We start from the raw sequence: 24,239 nt of genomic DNA on the forward strand, positions 1-24,239 counted from the left end.
CAGGAATGGGGGAAAGAAATACAGTAGAAGAAGAATGGGTAGCTTTGAGGGATGAAGTAGTGAAGGCAGCAGAGGATCAAATAGGTAAAAAAACGAGGGCTAGTAGAAACCCTTGGGTAACAGAAGAAATATTGAATTTAATTGATGAAAGGAGAAAATATAAAAATGCAGTAAATGAAGCAGGCAAAAAGGAACACAAACGTCTCAAAAATGAGATCGACAGGAAGTGCAAAAAGGCTAAGCAGGCATGACTAGAGGACAAATGTAAGGATGTAGAGGCTTGTCTCACCAGGGGTAAGATAGATACTGCCTACAGGAAAATTAAAGAGACCTTTGGAGATAAGAGAACCACTTGTATGAATATCAAGAGCTCAGATGGAAACCCAGTTCTAAGCAAAGAAGGGAAAGCAGAAAGGTAGAGAGTCTATACAAGGGTGATGTGCTTGAGGACAATATTATGGAAATAGAAGAGGATGTAGATGAAAATGAAATGGGAGATACAATACTGCGTGAAGAGTTTGACAGAGCACTGAAAGACCTGAGTCGAAACAAGGCCCCCGGAGTAGACAACATTCCATTGGAACTACTGACGGCCTTGGGAGAGCCAGTCCTGACAAAACTCTACCATCTGGTGAGCAAGATGTATGAAACAGGCGAAATACCCTCAGACTTCAAGAAGAATATAATTATTCCAATCCCTAAGAAAGCAGGTGTTGACAGATGTGAAAATTAGTGAACAGTCAGTTTAATAAGCCACAGCTACAAAATACTAAAACGAATTCTTTACAGACGAATGGAAAAACTAGTAGTAGCTGACCTCGGGGAAGATCAGTTTGGATTCCGTAGGAATACTGGAACACATGAGGCAATACTGACCTTACGACTTATCTTGGAAGAAAGATTAAGGAAAGGCAAACCTACATTTCTAGCATTTGTAGACTTAGAGAAAGCTTTTGACAACGTTGACTGGAATACTCTCTTTCAAATTCTGAAGGTGGCAGGGGTAAAATACAGGGAGCAAAAGGCTATTTACAATTTGTACAGAAACCAGATGGCAGTTATAAGAGTCGAGGGACATGAAAGGGAAGCAGTTGTTGGGAAGGGAGTCAGACAGGGTTGTAGCCTCTCCCCGATGTTATTCAATCTGTATATTGAGCAAGCAGTAAAGGAAACAAAAGAAAAATTCGGAGTAGGTATTAAAATACATGGAGAAGAAATAAAAACTTTGAGGTTCGCCGATGACATTGTAATTCTGTCAGAGATAGCAAAGGACTTGGAAGAGCAGCTGAACGGAATGGATGGTGTCTTGAAGGGAGGATATAAGATGAACATCAACAAAAGCAAAACAAGGATAATGGAATGTAGTCGAATTAAGTTGGGTGATGTTGAGGGTATTAGATTGGGTATTAGATTAGGAAATGAAACACTTAAAGTAGTAAAGGAGTTTTGCTATTTGGGGAGCAAAATAAGTGATGATGGTCGAAGTAGAGAGGATATAAAATGTAGACTGGCAATGGCAAGGAAAGCGTTTCTGAAGAAGAGAAATTTGTTAACATCGAGTATAGATTTAAGTGTCAGGAAGTCATTTCTGAAAGTATTTGTATGGAGTGTAGCCATGTATGGAAGTGAAACATGGACGATAAATAGTTTGGACAAGAAGAGAATAGAAGCTTTCAAAATGTGGCACTACAGAAGAATGCTGAAGATTGGATGGGTAGATCACATAACTAATGAGGAAGTATTGAATAGGATTGGGGAGAAGAGAAGTTTGTGGCACAACTTGACCAGAAGAAGGGATCGGTTGGTAGGACGTGTTCTGAGGCATCAAGGGATCAACAATTTAGTACTGGAGGGCAGCATGGAAGGTAAAAATCGTAGAGGGAGACCAAGAGATGAATACACTAAGCAGATTCAGAAGGATGTAGGTTGCAGTAGGTACTGGGAGATGAAAAAGCTTGCACAGGATAGAGTAGCATGGAGAGCTGCATCAAACCAGTCTCAGGACTGAAGACCACAACAACAACAACAACAACAACATAAATACCGCATGGACAGCACAAACAAAATGACAGGAGGAATGAATGCGATGCTTGTGAAATTACACAGTTCAGCAGCAAACTGTAATTTAAAAAATAAATGTTAAAATTGTGGAAACAAATGGGGAAAATAATCATTGTGCAATTCTTGAATATGTGATATACGCACTTACTCAAACTTATAATTTGACATCAACAATATTACACCAACTTCTGGAGCACAGTGGCTGGAGGCATATGATAGAACACAAGTTAATTATTCACTACACTTTTTCAAAATAAACAAACGATTCTATGAAACAGAATATAAAACAATGATTTAGACAAACAAAAGTACTAATTTTATACATTTCCTTTGACCATTTTGGCAGCACACACACACACTTAAAAACTTCTGTCACTTGACTGTTCAGCTTCCCAGGAGTCTCCATCTTCTGTTCTATGAACATATGGGCGACTATGATAGAGCAATGTTCTTGGTTAATCTGATTTCATCCACTTGTACTGTTGTACAGAAGTTTAATTTACAGCCTGTACTACAAGCAACCCCCCCCCCCCCCCCCCCCCCCCACACACACACACAAAAAGCCTTATAGATAAGTGTTTGCTGCCACTCTCATGGAATGTTGGGAGGGCAAATTGAGTAATATTCTCTTTAAAGGGAAGGATGAAAGATTAGATTTAATGCCTCCACAAACAACATAATTAGCGACGGAGTGCAAGCTCTGATTACGGAAGTTTAGGAAAGGAAACAAGCCATACCCTTTTTGATGGAATCATCCTGGAATTCGTCTAAGGTGATTTAGGGGAATCAGGAAAACCTAAATCTGGATGGCGGGACAGGGATTACAACTATTGTCATCCTGAATGTGAGTCCATCGTGTTAACCACAACACCATATTGCTTGGTATATTCTCCTGCAATAGTTGAATATCAGGGTTACTTTGAGTTATCCTTTCTGGTCATTTTGTGCAACTGTGTGAATCTTTAGCATGTTCAGTAAATCTGTCAAGAAGCATTTCATGGAAAAATATTACTCTGTTCAATTCGAACTACCACAAAAATTGTAACCGATTATCAATACAATGTGCACATTTAAATGAAACAGTAATCTGAATTTCCTCAAATTAAGCACTTAAAAGGAGCAATCTATGTTTTACTTGGGAAGAGACTTTCAATAACCAAGAGTTTATTGTTGACAACCAATTTCACAGCTGTCAACAAGAAAGACTAATTTATGCAATCTTTGGTGCAGAAAGTTTTTTTTTCCATGTGGAACTGTAATCAGTGCGCTATGAGTTGCTGAATGTGGAAATGAGGCTGTTACAATGGACACATGTACTTTGAAATCCCAGAGAGGTTCTTTCCTCCACAAATCCTGTCTATTTCATTTTTGAAATGCAGCTTGAGTATGAGGTGACATCACATTACAGTTTGAAGCCCTGTACCGAAACTATTAGCTCTGTCGCTTCATAAAAAACTGAATAAAAATAACATGGGGTGTTCATAATTGGTCTTACAGAATACAGCTGAACAAACAGCTGGTTAAATGGTTGAGGGGGAATTTGAGGAGATAGCTCTTGACATAATGTATCACTTGTCCACGCAGTTATTTTGAAGTGGAGACAAATAGTTATATATGATCACATATGGCATACATGAGAAACAATAAGCTTAAATTTATGAAGTTATCTCCACCCAGTCAGGAAGACCACTGTTTTTAAGGAATACTTCTGTAAAGGCTCCACTGTTTTACATATGAAAGTTTATTGCCTGTTACTACACTAATGACACTTTACATATATTTCCAATTGTTTTTGGTGTGTAGAAGCAAACTGTATTTTTGAAGTGGTAGCATAACTTCCAAATTACTTCATGCTACTGAAGAGCAGCTACATGTATATTTCTTCTGTAAAGTAGATACCTCCACAAACACAACATTTTGAAATAAATGTTTACTTCTGTTGAAAAATTTACCTTTCTTTAACAGCCCATTTCTGTAAAAGTGAAATGCTGATAATGTTGTATAAAACAATATTTATTACTTGGTACTTGATCTGCAATGTACATAATTAAAAAGAAATTCCCTCTCTAAGCAGCATTTTAACAATTCTGGAAAAACCAATTACAGAGTCAAAAATGACAGCTTGCTGTGCATTACTAAAATCACTACACAAGTTTTGCTCTTGACTGATGTCTGTCACTCTGCCACTATTACGAAACTAATACCAATTTTAAATACATGGAAACAAGATTAACAACACACAGTGATGCACATAAGGAGCAATGACTTGGTGACAGACATGACAGGCTAAACACAAGGATAGTGTGAAAATTCACTATCATGTGCAACACGAATAACTACAACTTATCTACTTGTATCACACAATAACGCTGTAAATGGAGATTATTTAATGTTTCCATATAAGGCATGTATGTTCTGGTACGTAACACTATAAATTATTCTACTGTAGTGTAAGTCATTCATACCAATAATTGATATGACATGTCATCTGCAGCCAAATTCAAATGATGAACAACAAATTTGTATCAGTTCATCACATAAACCTGATAAAAATTGCTGCGAGATGCACAAGGTAACAGAAAATTTCATACTCTATGCAACATGCAATATGTTCTAAAATTGCGCTTCATCACTGTAAAGTTTGGGAACGGCTGCCAAGAGCTTTAACACAATATCTTGCATTTCTGCAATAAACAGAAGATGGATTCTTCTTCAATGTATGTCAATTATAAGGTTGACATACTTTCACTCTGCATTTTTTGCTGCATCTGTACTTGAGTCCATCGCTTTTTTCATAGTCTTTTCAAATATTTTTTTTGAATCACAGAAACCTTGTTTTGTTTTACCAAAAGAATTTGGTCCGGCTGATGTCGGTGTTTCTCTGAAACAGTGAAGTTTACTTACTAAATCATTTACCATAATGTTATCCTACACCAGTTTGTAAATAAACTGCAACAAATAAACTCTCATGCAGTGATAGTTGTATTAAATAAATGATAATATTAAAGAAATCATCTGTAATAGTAAACCCTGCAATGTCATTCTTTAAATTATTTAGTAATCAATGCAGTTACCATCATTTTTTATGATGAAATTAAATCAAATGAGTAGCACTATTACTACGAGAATGATCCTTCATATGGTTAACACCAATTTACAGACATTACCGAGTTTTCACATCTCATATTCTTCACAGTTACTAATGGCTGGCTTGATGAGCACACATACTAACACTACTGCCTCCCTCGATTGTTCATTTTCCATCACTTACAGTTCAATAATCCAGCAGCTATGGTGGAACAGTCAGCATTTTATTATCTTTGACTAATTACAAAAACCCTGTACTTCAAATGTTAAAGATATTCACAAATACGCAATCTTCATTTTGACACGAGTCATTTTTGTTCTAATACAATCAAAGCCTCAGAGTTATCTTCATATTCCTCTGCTAAGCAATCTGTTTAGTTTTATCAAGACATCACACAAGCTTTTCAAAACCACCAAATTATGCTAACCAAATTATATGGCATACAGTTCCATCCTTACATTTTCTATCATTGCAAATAGTTTGTGTGTATGATTTGCACTGTTCCCCTAGTTGTCACTATCTACCACAACCTCCTCTGTAAATACTATAAAAGGGTAAATAACTTGTGAATTATGTACATAAACCATCTATATGATCCACTGCAAATACTGTTCTACCTTACATCATATCCAGCACTGTAATACCCTTACTTGACAAAAATGTTTCCAGGCAACAGCATTTGTTTTAACTAAAGTGATTACTCCTTTCAGTGCTATAATAATTTTTTTTGTCTTATCTACATTCACTGTCTAACTAAATCTCCTCACTTTATTACTCGACGTAGGAGGCCGAGAGATAAGTTCACATTATGTATCCTACTTTCATGTACCATGGCCCCCATAAACCTTGAAGTTCCACTCATTGGGTTCGCTCTTTCCTTTGTATCAACATAAGTTTGTTTAGCTACTTGTTCATGTGTGAACTTCTCTGTGCATATCTGATAATCAAGTATGAAGGTACGATCTGCTGCTAATAAAAAAACATGCGAATTGAATGGGAGGTCATACCTGTACTCGAAAGATAAAGGTACCCAAGTCCAATTTTTACTCGAGACCATATTTGTAATATACACCCACTACTTCATTTGTAGAAGAAGGGCTGCAGTATTGTTCCAGTCCAAGGCTGATTTAGGAAGCATTATATGAACATGCATCCCTTTAACTACATAAATTGGCCATGAGCTGGTGCAGGACTACTACACTTCTTCCACAGATGAGTGAGTACTACAAGTACGGTATTAAGTCAAAATTGTGGAAGCTCTGATTTAAAAATAGGATAACAAACAACAGACAAGCACTTGGTTGATGGGGGAGGCAACTAAAGGAACTTTTACCTTTCCAACAAGAAGAAGGAATGCACTCTTTCTGATAGTCACATTCCATACTCTGAAATTTTTTGTGAGAAATGAAAGTGTTACAGTCTGCCCTAGACCTAAACTAACTGTAATATTCTTCAGTTCTCAATGTGCCATAATGCAGTTACCTTTTTTTACATACTGGTAGCAACAAGAGAAAACATAAAACTCATAAGATGTTTTGCTGGCAGTGATAGAGACAGAGCAAATGCTCACAAATGACACGAATGGAGAGTAACTCACCTGTGGCCTTATTTAACAATCTATTCTGTGATATTTATTTTCAATTATACAGGAAACTGAGTGCAAATTGTATCAGTATCACTAGAAGTAAATTTTAAATGCAATCCCTTATGTCCTGTTTTTTAACCACTGCACACCCAGGAGAAGAACAATTAATAGATCAATGTTTCACGAACAGTGAGATTGATCCATAGAATGCCTGAAGAACCAATGCTATTCAGATGCCTTATAGACACACTTCTCCATTGCACAAACGAAAACAGTTACCGGACTATGATAGGGGATTGTTCTCACCAACGAGTGCAATATTGCTGGGAGATGGAAACAATCCTTCACAGAGCTACACAACTGTGATGCACCAAAAGATCAACTTCAACTCCTGAGATTGTAGGTTTAGATTATCCGTCACCTACGGTGAAGCAAATAAAGAATCATGTGATGGAGATGATAAAGAACAAAAGTCCAGAAGATGCAATCCAGGCAGAAGTCATTTAATCTGGAGGCAAAAAACACCATAAGATAATTCACCAATTAATCAACAGGATCTGGACTGTGCAGGAGATCCCAGAAGATTTGAAGTCAACGGTCACCTACCTCATATGCAAGAAAGGTGACAAAATGGACTGCACCAACTACTGAGGTTTCGCTCTCCTGAACGTCTGCTACAAGATGTTGTGTAACTGTATAGTTGACAGAATTCAGCCTTATGCAGAAGTGATTGATGAATAGAGGGGTGGTTTCAGAAAGGACTGCTCAACTGTGGACAACATCCACATAATTCAACAGTTCACCAAAAATTTGTGGAAATGCTACAAAGACCTTCATACGCTTTTCACAGATTTTAAGAAGGCAAATGACTGCAACCACTGGGAAAGCATGATGAATCGTCTAAGCTAGTTTTGATTACCCAATGAATTCTTCAGCCTAGTTAAGAGTTTGTCTCACCAATTCGAAAGGCAGAGTGGCACTTGAGAACAGAGTTATGGGGCGCTCTTACATAAACGCAGGTTTGACAAAGGAGATCGTGTGTCAGCGATATCTTTCAACCTGGTGCTTGAAAAGATAATGAGGAACATTCTCAATAAGAATTTTAAGGGGATCAAGGTAGAAGGTGAGAAAAATCGCACATCTCGCTGATGAAGTGGCCCTATTGCCCATATCTAAGGAAGAGCTAAAATTAACGGATTTCCCAGTTAAAAATACACTTTTTCCCGCATGAAAATACACTATACCCCAGGTGAAATAACATTTTTTATTTTTGCATGTTAAGTGACAATATACTTTTCCTCAGAGCTGTAAAACTTATCAATCCTTTGAAGAGTAAGGGTTTTATACACTGGCGCAGAGCTTCTCAGAACTGTAGGAAATGAAACCCAGCAAAAACAACACATTTTGGAAAGATATTCGATGCATGGTAACGTATACAAGGCATATTTTCCTATTACGAAGTATAAATATGAATTCCTCCACATACTGCACAGTAGCTTTGTAAGGGTAACAGACAGTTTACAAGACTGTGCAAAGATGACATCATTTTGATGTCAAATGCACTTATCAAATACCTCATGAACTTCTATCAACTGTTGTTAACATTCGATGGTGGGTACTTGGGAAACACCCTATCAGATTCTGTAATTTCGTAGCCATTTCAAAGTAGTGGCACTGAAGATTTATAACCACATGTCATTCTTGGTATGATTTGTTATACCTAAATATCACATAATGACGTATAGGCTGTTAAAGCCTTCGTGAGATCTAAGCTACAATACACACAGCAGAATTCTGCTAGTTGATCATGATGGTAGTGGTTATAAGAAAGCTTTCGTGAGGTCTAAGCTACAATACACACAGCAGAATTCCACTAGTTGATCATTATGGTAGTGGTTATAAGGACAGATTTATGAGCTATATGTCAGCTATGAAGGTTGTCCATATCCTGCCATATCTGATCCCTCCCGTTTCTGAAATGTTCTGCGACTTCCTTATTAAGCTAATACAAGTATGCTCCTCCTGTAATTTCAATGTTGTGCACAGAGGGCTCCCCCCCCCCCCCCCCCTCCTCAGTTGGTGATCTGAAACAGCCTTATTCATTGGATATAACATAAATGAGGTGTTGCTTTAATTCATCTGCTAGAATGTTTACCCATCCTTTCTAACTAGCTACAGACCTAATCCTGCAACTAGTTTCCAGAGTTTCTAAAAATACTCTTATTTTGCTGAGGTACCTTAAGGAACACTTTTGAATATATACTTTGTTGGAGTCAATGCTGGCTGGCTCCAGCATTTCCCCCTCACCACTTGATATGAGTAATGAGTCATCTCACTTTTGGGGTTGATGAAAGCATATTAGGAAAAATTGTTAGCACAACTTTTTCAGTACATTTCAAAATTAAATCTCCCCAACACTTTCATCTCTCCCTCATCTACAACCCATTCCACATGAAAGCAGAGCTTTACACATTTATAAATGATGGATCTTTGAGGTTAACATACACTGCAGTAAATGAATAGTGTAACCTCTGGTTCTCTCTACCTGAGGTGAATATTATTGTCTGGGACATTATGTTCGCTTCGCATGTTGTGAACCAAATGATTGCGAAAGCTGATAGACAGTTCATTTCGTCTTCAATACAGCATGACGTCAAATGACACCAAGTTTACACAAAGTCTTGTGAACTGTAGGTTACCCGCTTCACTTCCGAAACACTGAAATTGAGATTGTGCTGTGTGATGCACTTTTGTCTGCTGATCATAGCTCATGTCTCATTATCTCGCCAGCCGACAGCAGTATTCAAAGTGTATGACATGGAACATAGTCAGGCAAGCAACTTCACTGTTAAGGAGTGCAAACACAGTTTGAATTAAAATATACACAGCATAGCTACAACAAAACTAAGTGTTCACATATAATATTGTGTCATCAAAAATGACCCCTCCCCCTCCCCTGGGGGAATGGTTACGAAGGATCTGAAGTCTACAGGTTAAATTTCAGCAGCTGAATACTTCGGACAAAAATTACTTTCACTGACGTGAATTGAACATTTCATGGGTTCCTGGATGAATACATGTTCTGTTGAGTAATTCGTCTTTTCCATGTAAAAGTCAATTACATGTAAATAGCTTAAACACCCACCTCACCCTTTTTTGGTGCAATAATTACACTTTTTGCTATCATAACTGCATGATTTGTAATCTATGAAAGAACTAAAATAAATATGAAAAACTAGCCTTGAAGCTTGGTCTTTTATAGTGTGTGAACCCTTTAAGAGATATGAAACACAAATGTGTCAGAAAAAATTTTAATTTATATCTTAAATAGCTGGTCTTCTGGGCCCAAAATTTTTCTGAGAGGCTGATCCTCAAAGTGCTAAGGTTTGAATTAGAGTCAACTGTTCCATCATTTAAGAAATTCATCACACATTCTCACACGTAACATAATTCATCTTACTCTGAAAGTAACACTTCTCAAACCATCATTCGCAATATCTTCCCGTGATCTGTTATACATGTAAACAGTTGTGATGTCACACTCAACAAAAGCAGTTTGTTGCTATGAAGTACTGAATAGCTGTTCAAAGGCCTTTGACAGATTTCACTGCCGGCAGACGCTTGTGTGTGTGCACTATGTTTTGTTGTTGTAAATAACCGATTTTCTTTGCATCTTAAGTTTTATTTTGGGGTGATTCTCTCTACATTTTACTGCGGCAGTATTATTCTGCAGCAGCAGGCTAAAGCAAACTTCTTTGTTAGAGTATTGGGTCTTACCAGTCAAAATGCAAAAATTTAACTGAAAGCTAATACAACGAAAAATTCCCAGAATTCAAAAATAATCCTGAGTTTTTTCTAGATGAAAAATCCCCATGTTTGTCCCAGATTTCACAGCTGTCCCAGGCAGTATAGACCCTGTGATGCAAATGAGTGACAGCGTTGAGGTAGCAGTGATTAAGCTCCGTCTCCTTGTGAGAGAATCAAAGGGCAAGTATTTGGATATGAGCAAGACTTTTGCTTGTTGAAGAGACGAGCTCCAGCCTCCAGTAATCTCAACCTGATCCTACAAAGGCGTTCATAATTTTAAATATTGTACAGAACCAGCATCGTGTGAGGCGTAAATCAACATGAGGATCCATGCAGCAAACAGATCATACTTAAGTCTCAGCCAGCTTTTTAAATCACGCAGCCTCTCAAGGAATTTCAGACTCCAGCTGTACAAAGCACCAATCCAACCTGTCAGGCTATACGGTTGCAAAATATGGATTGTTCAGAAAAAAGATTCAAACTTTTATTATCATTTTTGTGCAAAAAGTCTTAAAGAAGATCAATGGTCTAGTACAAGATGAGATCACTGGAGACTGAAAGATCCAGCGTAATAGGTGTTAAAAATATGGTTCAGATTATTGTTATCTTGATAACATTTGATAGCAATCTTCTCACAAAATATGTTATTTTTATGTAATTAAAGCTTAAAAATCATTAAATATCAAGATTTTGTAACGCGATTGAAAACACCCCGTTATTGGCTGAAGCTCTAGTAGTGTCACAGACTAGGAGTAAAGTAGTGTCACAGACTAGGAGTAAGATGAAACTATATGTGTGTTGTAAGTGTTAGCTAAAGTTACGACATTTTTATATACTTTTTCTGGAAACAGTTTACCTGTTTAGAGAGGGAAAACGCAAATACAACTTTAAACAACAACAAAAACAAATTTTGTGAATGCTGATAGTGAAAACCATGTGAAAGTTGATGCGTTTATGCTCCACCCATTTAGAGTGGCGATACGTGAAGGGACAGACAGTCTCCTCCCTGCTATCTGCAGTATCATTAATCTCACTCAATACAAAGAACTTGTACAATTTTTGCAAATGGGTCCATATATTATATTAGATTGACATTTATCAGTCATGAGCTACGATCCAAAGCACAATGAACTTATTCTCAGCAAATCTTAGTGCTGATTTCCTGTCTAAAAGTCACTCCAGCAGAGGTAGTCCTCTCAGCACGTGCTTTGTGGCACAACGGATAGCGTATCTGACTGTGGATTGAAAGGTCACATGTTCAAATACTGGTTGGATCTTATATTTTTAAAGTTTTACATGAAATATGAAAATAGCGTTAACAAGAACTGATTGTAGCAGTTATTTTGATGGTGCAATGTATTATATGTAGCTTCACATTAATCTAAGCCTGAGAAATGGACAACAGAGGATAAATGCATTTACTTTGCGGACAAACAATTAACTTGTTTCGAAAGCATTGCTAGCAGTCAAGATATTACCATACACCCACAGTACAAAAGGTATACGATGATGAAGTTTTCTATATGGAGATATATAAAGCATGTATGGCATGCAGTTAACACAAACTTAAGGGCTGTGATGTTTTTGAGTGCAAACTAAAGTCAGTGTCTGAAGCAGATTTACTTCATCTTTACATAAGATGATGAAACTTCAAAGCTGGACAGTAAGAAGATAAAAATCATTGTTCCCAATAAAGTAAAAAAATTGTGGTCACATGAACTAGGCAATATCTTTTTGAATGTAGTGTGTGTGAACGACGATTGGAAATGTAAAAGCATGTAGACAACAAGGAAAACACAATAATACTCTTGTTTCTGATCGGTGAGGTGAAATTTCGTAGCTGTGATTTGGTTTTCATATGAGAGGACTGTCGAGGAATTTTACAAGTAGGTTAAAATAATCTTTTGGACTGGATTCGAACCAGCGATCTATGGACATCATCTTACAAAACTCGACACTCTTCCGCTCTAACAACAGAGATACCAAATAATTTATGTGAAATTGGATAAAATGACAATTTTCACGAAGAGTTTAATTTCGGTGAATGATGTTATCCTTCCTAGTAACAGCGGAAAAGCATATCTTGAAAGTAGATTAACTTCTTAATAAATTTTTAATTGCATAAGTGAACTTTTGCGTCGACATGATGGCAATCTGCCAGTACAGTGCAACCATATTTTACGCATCTTCTCATTCTCTGGTATGCTCAAAAACAACTTTTCAGGAGTTTTTGTACATGTGTCGTACAGAATGGTACAACACACTCTTTGTTACCCATTTTCTGAAACGTAAATTCCAAAATAGGACATTGCTGTGAATTATCATTATGACAGTAAGAGCAGTGAGCTATCCACTGATGTCACAGGCATTGAATGGAGCATTTTAGCAGGCTTTCAAATTATTTGAATTTCATTTCTGTTTTCATACAAGAATACTGAAATTCAAGAGGAAAAAAAGCATGTTAGAACATAAAATGGAATAATTAATCATTTAAGTAAACAGTCAAATACCCTATTGTGAGCTGGGAGAGATCTGCAATGGACCAAACATTGTAGGTTTGATGAGAACCAAACGGCTTGTATGATCAAGGCATGTCACTCAGATGGGCAAACACCGATGGCCTTTAAAATCCATACAGTTTACTCCCTACAGAAGAAGACCACTAGGCAGACCAAAGAAGAAGTGGAGAAATGGAATCCACAAGGACTTGCTGCATATCAGCATACACGGTGACTGGAGACAAAAGACAGGAACAGAATCCAGCGCAAAGGAGCATTGTAGCTGTGTATGGGCCTCTGACCCTGATCGCGTAAAGGAAGTAAACGACAACATAGGTTATCCACACCTTGAAAACACTGTTTGGACAATCTGATTTAATTCAAGAACAAAACCTTTTGAATGTGTGCAATATATATAAAATTTGAGTATTATGGATATTATCAGCAACACTACTCTCACCTTCCAATATTCCTCATCCTCATACGTGCTTCTGGGGGCATTTCCTCTGGCTCATCATCCTCATCATCATTAAATACAGCTGCTACTGCTTGTGACTTTGCTTTCATAGTATTTGTTGTAATCAAGTTTTTCTGTAAACATGAACAAAATGAGATATAGTTTCCACAATAGTTACAAATAAAAGATTTCTGAAAATATAGTGAAACTGTCATAAAAACTAAGCTACTAAGGTCTCTGGTGGAACATAAATAATGAAAGATGTGAAGTTAACTCACTGGACAGATGGGTCAATAGACACAGAAACAAAACTGAATGTTGCCAAGCTTTTGGACAGTGTTGTCCTTCCAGAGATTGCTACATAATACAAATACTACACAGCTATATAGCCCTACCTGACTACAGTGCACCGGCACTGCAGCAGTGGGGTCAGGCAAAAAAGGAAGTGGGGAGAGGAAGGTAGGAATACAGGGAAGGATGGTTGACAGCAGAGAGGGAGAGGTGGCACTTGCATGGGATAGGAATATGACACCAATGTGGTTCTGATTCAACATATGGTCTTTATCTAACATTGATAAACTCAAACTGATATGTTTGTGGCAGTAGATAACAAGTGCTTGGATATGGAAAGTGCTCAAAGTTTTGCACTGTCACCTACTGCGCAAAATGGGAATCTATAGCATGTTAGACCAGTTCCATAACTATACTCGGGCCGCTGAAACATTGCACTTGACGTTTGCGTATTAAGTTGGCAGTGTAACAAATGAAGAACGAGAGGCGCTAGGTGTTCAGCGCGGTGCACCAGCCAATCACAGCGCAGTGAGCACTGCTGTTGTGACGTCAAAGTTCCCGCGTTGCCGGCTTTGTTTAGTGAATGTGTAAACAACGTGAATTGTCTGTTGTTTACCGCATGTTTTTGTTTTACTGTGTTCTATGTGGTTGTAACTTTTGTTACGTTGTGAGTTTACAAACTTGGAAAATGCCAACGAAAAGACTTCTTTCACCTAGTGACAATCCTCTGCGTCGAGGGGTGCCGCTAAACAGCCAGGCACTGGAGTTACTGGGCAGAACTCTTGACTTCTACGAGCAGGAGAAAAACTACGTACGCATTCATGGACAGCCATCACTTCCTGCCGATAAAGTGGTGGAACGTACGTCGAAAACTCTTGGAATTAGTGCAAGAACCGTAGTAAGTAAGGGAGTATTACCACAAAACTTGGAAGATACTGAAGTGAGCCGTAATGATTCCAAGCTGTCTGGATCAAACAACACATTTTTAATGACCCCGGGAAAGAAGAAAAAGCAGCCTAGTCCTATCACAGATTTAGATTCTTTCCAGACTGATGCAGTTCGCTGGCATGTTTATGCTTACTACAGCAGAAAAGAGTATCCAACTGTAGCAAAGTTATTAGTCTCTTTCAAAGAAAGTGAACTCTTCAGGGGTGGTAAAACATCACTAAAAATTGTACTAAAAATATGGGTTTCCGTTACAAAACACTAGACGGACGCAAAGTACTGTTAGAAATGGCACATATTGTTACCGCTCGAAGCATTTTCTTGCACAAAATTGTGGGCAGAGACATTCATTCCATAATTTGGCTGGACGAAATGTGGGTTAATGTCGGGGAAGCTGTAAGTAAATGCTGGACGGATAACACACCCAGCAGTAGCGCCCATCAGCCGACGGGAAGAGAAGCTAGATTAATTGTGGTATATGCAGGCTCCTCCAGTGGTTTTGTCCCCTACGCTCTTTTAGTTTTTAGATCAAAAAAGACTGGTGATTACCATGACGATATGGACCACACACAATTTGTTGAGTGGGTCAGGAACCTTTTAAAACGATTTCCTGTCCTACAACAATTGTAATCCTGTCCTACAACAATTGTAATGGACAATGCTCCATATCATTCGGTGACTGAACAAAGCCCCAACCACAAATGATCGGAAAGAAGTTATGGTGCAGTGGTTACAGGCTCGAAATTTTGCAGCGGATATGAGTATGACAAAGGTTCTATTGTATTCTCTTGTTAAAGAAAATGAGCCTACAACATCTACATAAGTAGTAGACGAAATTGCCAAGGAGCAGGGTCATAGTGTAATACGGCTGCCACAATATTACTGCCATTTCAACCCTATTGAGTTAGTATGGAGTCATGTAAAAATGTACGTAAGGAACAACAAGTCCTTTACAATAAGAGAGGTGGAAAAGCTGTTACGTGAAGCTCTTGTGACTGTGGATGCAGCCTCATGGAGGAAAAAAGTTGAATACGTCGAGAAGCTTATACGAGCAGCACAGACAATAGAAGGCATTATCAGTGGCCATGAACAGTTAATGGTTTGTCTTGCTGATGACGACGATGAAGACGGTTTTGGCGATGAATCGGACAACAGTAATGATGGTGAGCTGGATGGAATTGCGCCATTATCGCTGTAAATTGCTGAGTGAAAAATTACTAATATTGGTTATTTATTGCAGTCTCGGTTATTATTTATTCTGTAAACTATGTACAGTATTGATTTTAAGGTACCAATCGTCAGATGCTTGTTTTCTGCATTTCTTCGCTCTGTTATCGAAAGGGTGTGCATTGTTGCTGTGTGTATAGAGGCTGATGTTGCAACATTGCTATTACAGTATAGCCAACCTAACTTGACAAAATGAGAACTGTCAAGTGCAATGTTTCGCCGGCGCGGGTATAGATTCAGGACTTCCTAGCACATAGAACTCAAAGCCTTGTTCTTTAGTACAAAACCTCTGGGTTTAGAATTAATTCTGGCAGTGTCCCACAGCAGTGTCAGGGCTGTCACTGTTCATGGTATGCATAAATGATTAGGTGGACGTTGAATGATCCATGAAAGTGTTCGTTCACTGATGATGCTGTGATTTTTGGGAAGTCTTAGCACCAGAAAATTCGAGCAAAATGTGGATAAATCTGTAGATGATTGAAATTTCAACAAGTAAAATGTAATAGACTGAATAAACAGGTGGAAAGACCTATTACTCTTTGATTACAATACTGGTAATAAATCGCTAGAAACAGTAAAATATTCTAGAATAACAATCCAGAGAGAGAGAGAGAGAGAGAGAGAGAGAGAGAGAGATTTATTGGGAAACAAAAAACTGGTACCAATGTACTCACTCAAACTAATCACCTAACCTGAACACAATACGCATCATTTACAATATCTGCAAAATAACAAGCCAATAATGGCTTAATACTGGTACTGATATCTTCTTTTAACCTATAAAGCTAAAATTAATCCCACAGTATCACCCAAAAGAAACACTGGTATTGACATTCACTTAATCTACAACGGTAGAATGAACTGTTAACACTTGCACAACTACCGTATTTACTCAAATCTAAGCCGCACTTTTTTTCCAGTTTTTGTAATCCAAAAAACCGCCTGCGGCTTAGAATCGAGTGCAAAGCAAGAGGAAGTTCTGAAAAATGTTGGTGGGTGCCACCACAACTAACTTATGCCGTCGAATATATGTAGCGCTACACAGGCATGCTTTGTAGGCACAAAGATAAATATTGGCACCAAATCCCGTGCGTCAGTAAATAAATTTTTTTAAAAAAAAGGTGCAAGACGAGCTTTTTTCCCTCTGCCCCGAGTTTCGACCACTGCATTTTCATACATTATCCAACGAAGTAAATACAAATTCCGTATTTTTCATCTTCGAATGTAGCAGCATTTCAATGTACTACGAAAATCAGACTGGCAAGACTGTTTGGGATGTTTGTCAATATGGCCAACTCTACGTTCTGAATTTTTTCCTGCCTGTGAGAAGAGATGGTTGCTAATAGGAACCTGATGAAATGTGAATCACATGCAGTATTCTCTTCACCATAAGAATAATACAAATATAAACATTTTGCCATGTATTGTTATGTGTTTGCTGCTATCTCATTTAAATCCTGTCAAACTACGAAATAGAGCGAGACAACAGCAAACGCGGAAGAATATACACATCATGTCATGTTTATATTTGTATTATTCTTATGTCTAATAGTGATACAGTCAGAAATGAAGCACAGCAATTGACTAGATTTTTAAATCTAAGGTGACTCTAATTTCTGTGCGGAATGTAATGTACTAAAGAGGCGTCTGCAAAGATTTTCAAACGGAGAAAAATTTTCGCTAAACTCTTGATCAGAACATCATCTATCATACGCAGTGTATTATTTGGTTCTTGTTGATCGTTATCAAAGAAAGCAGCAGTGTAAGTAACAACAAATTGCAGTCTCTTGCCATTGTTTCGCTAATGAGACGATTCCTCTTTTTTTAAAAAAATTGTAAGCGGCGGTAGTGCGCACAAAAGCAAGCCATGCCGCGAGCCGCGACAGGCCGTAAACACACACTATCAGAATGCGACAAACAATGCATGACACAGTACAGTAATGCAGTTTCAGCTTAGAGTGACAAACACCTATAACCAAGAAAACGGCGCTTATCAGATCAAAGAAAAGTAAGCAATCAATTCAAACCAGATGAAGCAAGTGAAAAAGGAAGGGTACCCGTACAAATACGGATGGAGCGCCTGACGCATAGCAATGGCTACCTGGTAAAGTTTAACTGCTAAGCTTACGACTCGAACCAAACTACTGTAGCTGTATCGTCATTCATTCGACCTAAATTGTGTCTCATATTACAATGGACCAACTTTGTTTTGATTTGGAGATGCGGCCTAAAACTTCTCTCTCCCCTTGAATTTCGAGTCTCAAATTTCAGGTGAGGCTTTGATTCGAGTAAATACGGTACACAACAAATAACACTCATAATATCAGTAACTTCAACTACAGAAATGAGAATCTATTATGGAAAGATGTTTGCTGTAATTAGATGGAGTCCACCCAAATCTGGAATTTCTATTTGCCAGTGATTTAAAGAGCCCTTGACATGCAACATGATTATTTATTTTATATTATTCTTCAGTTTTCAGCAGAAGGCCAAAAATTATCCTTAATAGAAACATCAGTAACCCTTTACACTCCACCATGCGTGATGCTAAACATCACAATTTTTTTTTTTTTTTTTCCCTCTGATGCTGAGCCTAACAATACTTTTCTGGCACTCACATGCTTCATTCTCAAATCTGCCTGTACTAGGCAGCAATGCTGCATAGTACTGTCATCTAGGAAAGCCTCTGTTAACTCAATGTCACACTGCAGCAGTTCCATAAAGAGAAAGGTTGTTCTTGTTACATTCAATAGGTGTCAAAAGGGCTAGTTCTGTTAGATCTACATCCATACTTTGTTAAGCACCTTACAGTGCGTGATGGAGCGCACCTCATACCACAAGTCATTTTCTCTCTTGCTCCAATCACAAATAGATTAAGTGAAATACGACTGTTTAAACGTCTTCGTACATCCCCTAATTTCTCACATCATATATTCACGCTACTCATGTAAAATGTATGTTGACGGTAGTAGAATCATTCTGCAGTCGGCCTCACATTCCAGTTCACTAAATTTGTGCAATACTACTGTGTGGAAAGGGCATCGTCTTCCCCCCAGGGATTCCCATACGATTCCAAAGAGCATCTCCACAATACTTGCATATTCGTTGAACCTACCAGTAACAAATCTATCACCCCACCTCTGAAATTCGCCTATGTCTTCATTAAATCTGACCTGGTGGGGTCCTCAACATTCGAGCAGTACTCAAGAATGCATTGCACTAGCATTCTATACACCATCTTCTTTAGCAAAATTCTCCCCAGAAAATGGTGTTCAACATTCACCTTCACTACTGCCAACCTGACGTGTTCATTTTGTTTCACACACTTCACAATGTTACGTCTAGATATTTAATCAAAGTGGGAGTGTCAAGCTGCCCCCTTCTAACACTTTATACGAACATTGCAGATTTGTTTTTCCTCTCATCTGCATTAATTTGCATTTTTCTACTTTTAGATCAAGCTGCCAATCATCCTACCATGTAGACATTTTATCTAAGTCATCTTGTGTATTTCTAAAGTCACTCCATGATGAAATCTTCTAGTAACTGCAGCATCGTCAGCAAAAAGCCCTCAATTGTTGCTCACCCTGACCATCAGGTCATTTAAGTACACAAAGAATAAAAGTGATCCTATCACTCTTCCCTGGGGCACTCCTGGTGATATCCTTGTCCCTGATGAACACTCGCCATAGAGGACCACGTACTGAGTTCTATTACTAAAGAAGTCTTGACCACACTCACATCTGGGAACATATTCCGTATGTTCATACCTTCGTTAACAGTCTGCCATGAGCCATCATCAAGTCAAAAGCTTTTTGTAAATATAGAAATATGGAATCTGTCTGTTGTCCTTCATCCACAGTTTTCACTATGTCATGTGAGAAAAGGGCAAGCTGAATTCGCACAAGTGATGCTTTCTACATGTGTGCAAAAGCTTTTCTGTTGCATGGACATTTACTATTCAAGCACAGTCCTTTCTGAGGAAGGGGTTGGAGAGCTTTTAGAGAAATGTCTATATGAATATGAGAGCAACTAATGATTTTGACAATGACAATGATTCATTTGCAAACAACTGGAGTGAAATGACAATGGAGACAGTCCACCCAGAAGAGTTTAAAAATATCATGCATGACAAGTTTTGTACTGTAATGGTTCTGTCAATACATCTGAATGACAGTGCACTTTTTTTAATGCCTACCCTAACTGTTGGTTAGTGACTTTACTGTTTCCACAAAGACTTGTGCAATTCTCTGTGGTGAAATCACTGCCCACATGGCAGCAATTTAAATAAGAATGCATTACAGAGTGCAGAGGGTTAATCACTGTACACTGTAAAAGTACAGTTATAAAACTATAAAAATCATAAAACTATAATTTTAGCATACAAAGAGTGAACATCATGAAATTAAAAAGTAGAAAAGTGCCAGCAGGACTCGTGCTATGAGGGTTCCGTGCAAACTTAATTATGTTCATTGACAAATTCATCTACAGACTTTGACGAGTGATTGTTGCAAGTATTAAAATATGTGACACCGAGGGCTGTATCTTGATTGCATTGAATTACAAGCTTAATTTTTTTACATCACCAAGGAATATCAGACATTAGGATTTGACAGATTTCAACTTGATAAAGTCCATTCTTGAGGAAAAGGGGCTTAAGATGGCCAACAAAGAGGTCATATAATTTTTCCGCTTTTACTGATTGAGGTACGGAACACTACTAATGGGGAATGCGACACACAAAAAGTTAAATCGTAACATGTGATAAACACTATTAATCTCGATGAAATGACATAAGCAAACATGGAACTATGAAACAAGAACACTGATAACTACATCAATTTTCTTAATGAACACTTGCACTCAGCACCTAGCTGTTGGTAAATTTCCCAAATTGTATGGTTGTTATCCTTGAAACTTTTCTGTTCATAACATTTCAACCAGAGCTGCATATCATGATTCTCTGCTCCAAAGAATAGCACGATATTACTACCATTGTTATCTATCTGTGTGAAACATGAGGAACAGAAAAGTTTCTTAGACCACGGCTATACAACCCCAATAATTTACAAGCAGCTAAGACCCAGTCATAAACACCTTCACAGTGTCAAGACACTTCATACCTGGTTCATCCCAAGTTTGATTTGAATTCCTTTCTTTGCTGTCTCATCATTGCCCTTTTCACTTGGCTTTCCAAAACCCATAGAAAACTTTTTCTTCTTTGAGCTGTCATCATCTGACTTATCCTTCTCATCTTCTTTCTGGTCTGGCAATGACTCTGGTCCATTCTGGGGCGACCCTGAGCAAGGTGAAACACTGGCAAAGTTGAGATGATGAAGCAATTAGCCTTATACACAACCCACAATAACCTATGACTTAAAACCTTAGCAGAAGGTGACATTTAGTAACATTCAACACATCTCTTATACTACTTACAAAATGTATGTGTGACAATACTACTACTTCCGCAGCAATGACTATATTCATCAGAAATAACAAAAGGTAACAGGAAAATTTATAACAATTTATCAAAAACTTTGCAATATATATGTTACCTCTTTTCTCAAACAACTAACCATTTCTCATGCTGCAGGGAAAAACAAACTGCCTGCATCTCTAATCACGGTTACTGAATCACATTAGAGTGGTGTTGACCTTAACCCCATATTAAGGAAAGAAAATTTATAGGTATCTGACCACCAGGCCAAGACAGCTCACTGAACAACAAAATCATCCACCAATTTTTGGGACAAATTTGGAAGGTGTGTACGAATCTACTTTCAACCTATGACTAACTCCCTGCAAATGGTTCTGAGCACTATGGGACTTAACATCTATGGTCATCAGTCCCCTAGAACTTAGAACTACTTAAACCTAACTAACCTAAGGACATCACACAACACCCAGCCATCATGAGACAGAGAAAATCCCTGACCCCGCCGGGAATCGAACCCGGGAACCCGGGCGTGGGAAGCGAGAACGCTACCACACGACCACGAGATGCGGGCACTAACTCCCTGCATCCACATTCAAGCCATTAGTCCTAATGTAACACAAGCATTATACATTCCTAATAGAACTATTTTAGAACAATTTGATGTAATTAATTGCACAGAAGGATATAATTTTAAACAAACTGAATACACAACTCATAATATATTTGAAACTTTATTTATCCTGTCTAGAGACGCAGCAGGATCGCACAAAAAAAAATTATATTGTACAATAGGAGTCATATCAGCAGAATGACTCTTTCACTCCGCAGCAGTGTGTGCATACTTTTGATCAGTTCAGTTCACTAAAGCAATGCCTGTACAAGGCAAGGTTCTGGGTACGAGGTCCAGCCCAGCACACTGTTATAATCTGCTAGGAAGTTTCAAGTTGCCAAGACACAAAGGTTAAAGGTATACTAACTTATAAAAATGTGTTAAAAATAAATTAATGGTAAACTCTGGTGATTCACATTAAGCATCTTTATACACATCTCGAACAAAGAGAAATACACACATACAACTCAGTAACTTGCTAGGATTAAAATGGTTACTGCCACTGAAGGCAAAAATTCATTTCATGTTGTCATGTAGTCAACAAACACTTTAGGGTATAAAACTTAAGCTTATGGCAAAGCAGATGGTACGGATAGGGAGGTAACTGACTGAAGTCTCACTGAAACACAGTATGTTACGGTCGCTTCACCCAGGATCACTCACACAACTAACCAACTAACTTTGGTACATGACTAATCCTCAATAATAAAGTTTCTATTCTGCAGATAGCAACAATTTTTGTAACGCAAAAATTATTCTCTAGAAATAGCTTTTTTCTTTGTGCACAGAACAAGAATCATTTGAAATGTATTTATGTCTGAATTTAAACCGAACAATGTCAGGCACCTGATTACTGAATGTAAGGTCTGGATATGTAAGAATCATGTTGTCTCTACCATCTCTTCAATTAACACAGCTTTAACCGCAATCTAAAATACGGAAACAATGCTTCGCCTCTTTAACTTTTTTTCTTTTTTATTTCAGTTATTTATTTTTCTAAGGAATAACTACAAGAGGTAAATGCTATGCGGTTGTCGTACTTACAGGACAATGGCGCAAATTTTTTGGCTTACAATGCAATAAAGTTAACGTGTTTGTTTCAATTGATTAACACTGGTAACAGCTAGATATCAGTCAGAACCTTCCATTCTGAACAACCTGCAGAACGGATACGACTTGCCAGCAATGCGGGTATTTTGTACTACTACTTCCATAGTCACTTAACCTAACCCCACAAGAAAATTTCTCATATAATTGCACAAATATCGCAAAAATATACGACAGCGTAACAACCTTTCGTTACTTCTCCTCTTGAGTTTCTTTTCGACATAGTGTATTGATGCTTATTTGCCTATTTGCACACTCCACTAAATTTCATCTACAACTCTTGTTAACACAAACAAGCGATCATCAACACTTCAAAGCAAAGAGATCCCTCATGACATCATAGATACAGTGCCAGAGCACAGACATGGTCGAAGACAGAAATACATGATATTATTGTGTGCCGGCGTCGTCGCTACGCAAGTACAGATAAAATGCATACCATGGCGGTAAGAATACCTTCATGATGCATACAGTGCACGTAGACAGTTTAATTCTTGGACGTGAAGTGACAGTTACATTATCATTTGAGAGTTGGGTTATTTATTTTGTTTATTGAATTTCATGCTTTGCGATTAGAAAAATAAATAATTTATAGGTTATTATTTTATTTTTATGTGGAAAAAACAAAGCAGGATCGCTACTCGCTATAAAGTGGTGACTCCACATACAAACAGAAACGTATAAACAGATATGCATATGTAGTGGATATCATCAGGAAAGTGACCACACGGAAGTGCACGGAGAAACAGTTAACAGCCCTTCACGACAATATCCAGAGACAAATCGAGGAACTATAATTGGCAATGGACGAGCAAAATACTTCAGCAATGACTCCGCGTTCGATAGTTGACGGCAGATGTGCATCGACAGGCCAGCATGAGAATGTGCACATCACAGTTTCTGCCAGACAAACCACAGCTATGGTTTGCGATACATTCGACCAAAACGAGGTAGCGAATGAACGCACAAAGTTTGCCATGGCTGTGAATTCGTTAGATGCCAGAGCGGCTGCAGTTGGCATGGATATCATACTCAGCCCCCTGACGGATCACCAATAGACGTGTTTAAAAATATATGAATCAACAGAATGTGTAAACGTATGCAGCAAATGTGAAGAGTGAACAAA

General features: G+C 38.0%; 1 protein-coding gene across 1 annotated transcript; it reads right to left on the minus strand.

The window, feature by feature from the left end:
• Nucleotides 1-4,056: 4,056 nt before the first annotated feature.
• On the minus strand, nt 4,057-23,457 carry LOC126162011 (PEST proteolytic signal-containing nuclear protein-like). The gene is made up of 4 exons (XM_049918233.1): nt 23,300-23,457; nt 21,083-21,258; nt 13,500-13,630; nt 4,057-4,942 (listed from the first exon to the last, which is right to left on the minus strand). The coding sequence occupies exons 1-4, from the start codon at nt 23,334-23,336 to the stop codon at nt 4,807-4,809; spliced, it is 480 nt and encodes a 159-aa protein (XP_049774190.1). The 5' UTR covers nt 23,337-23,457; the 3' UTR covers nt 4,057-4,806.
• Nucleotides 23,458-24,239: the final 782 nt, after the last annotated feature.

Source organism: Schistocerca cancellata, chromosome 2 (genome assembly GCF_023864275.1).
Source record: "Schistocerca cancellata isolate TAMUIC-IGC-003103 chromosome 2, iqSchCanc2.1, whole genome shotgun sequence".
NCBI lineage: Eukaryota > Metazoa > Arthropoda > Insecta > Orthoptera > Acrididae > Schistocerca > Schistocerca cancellata.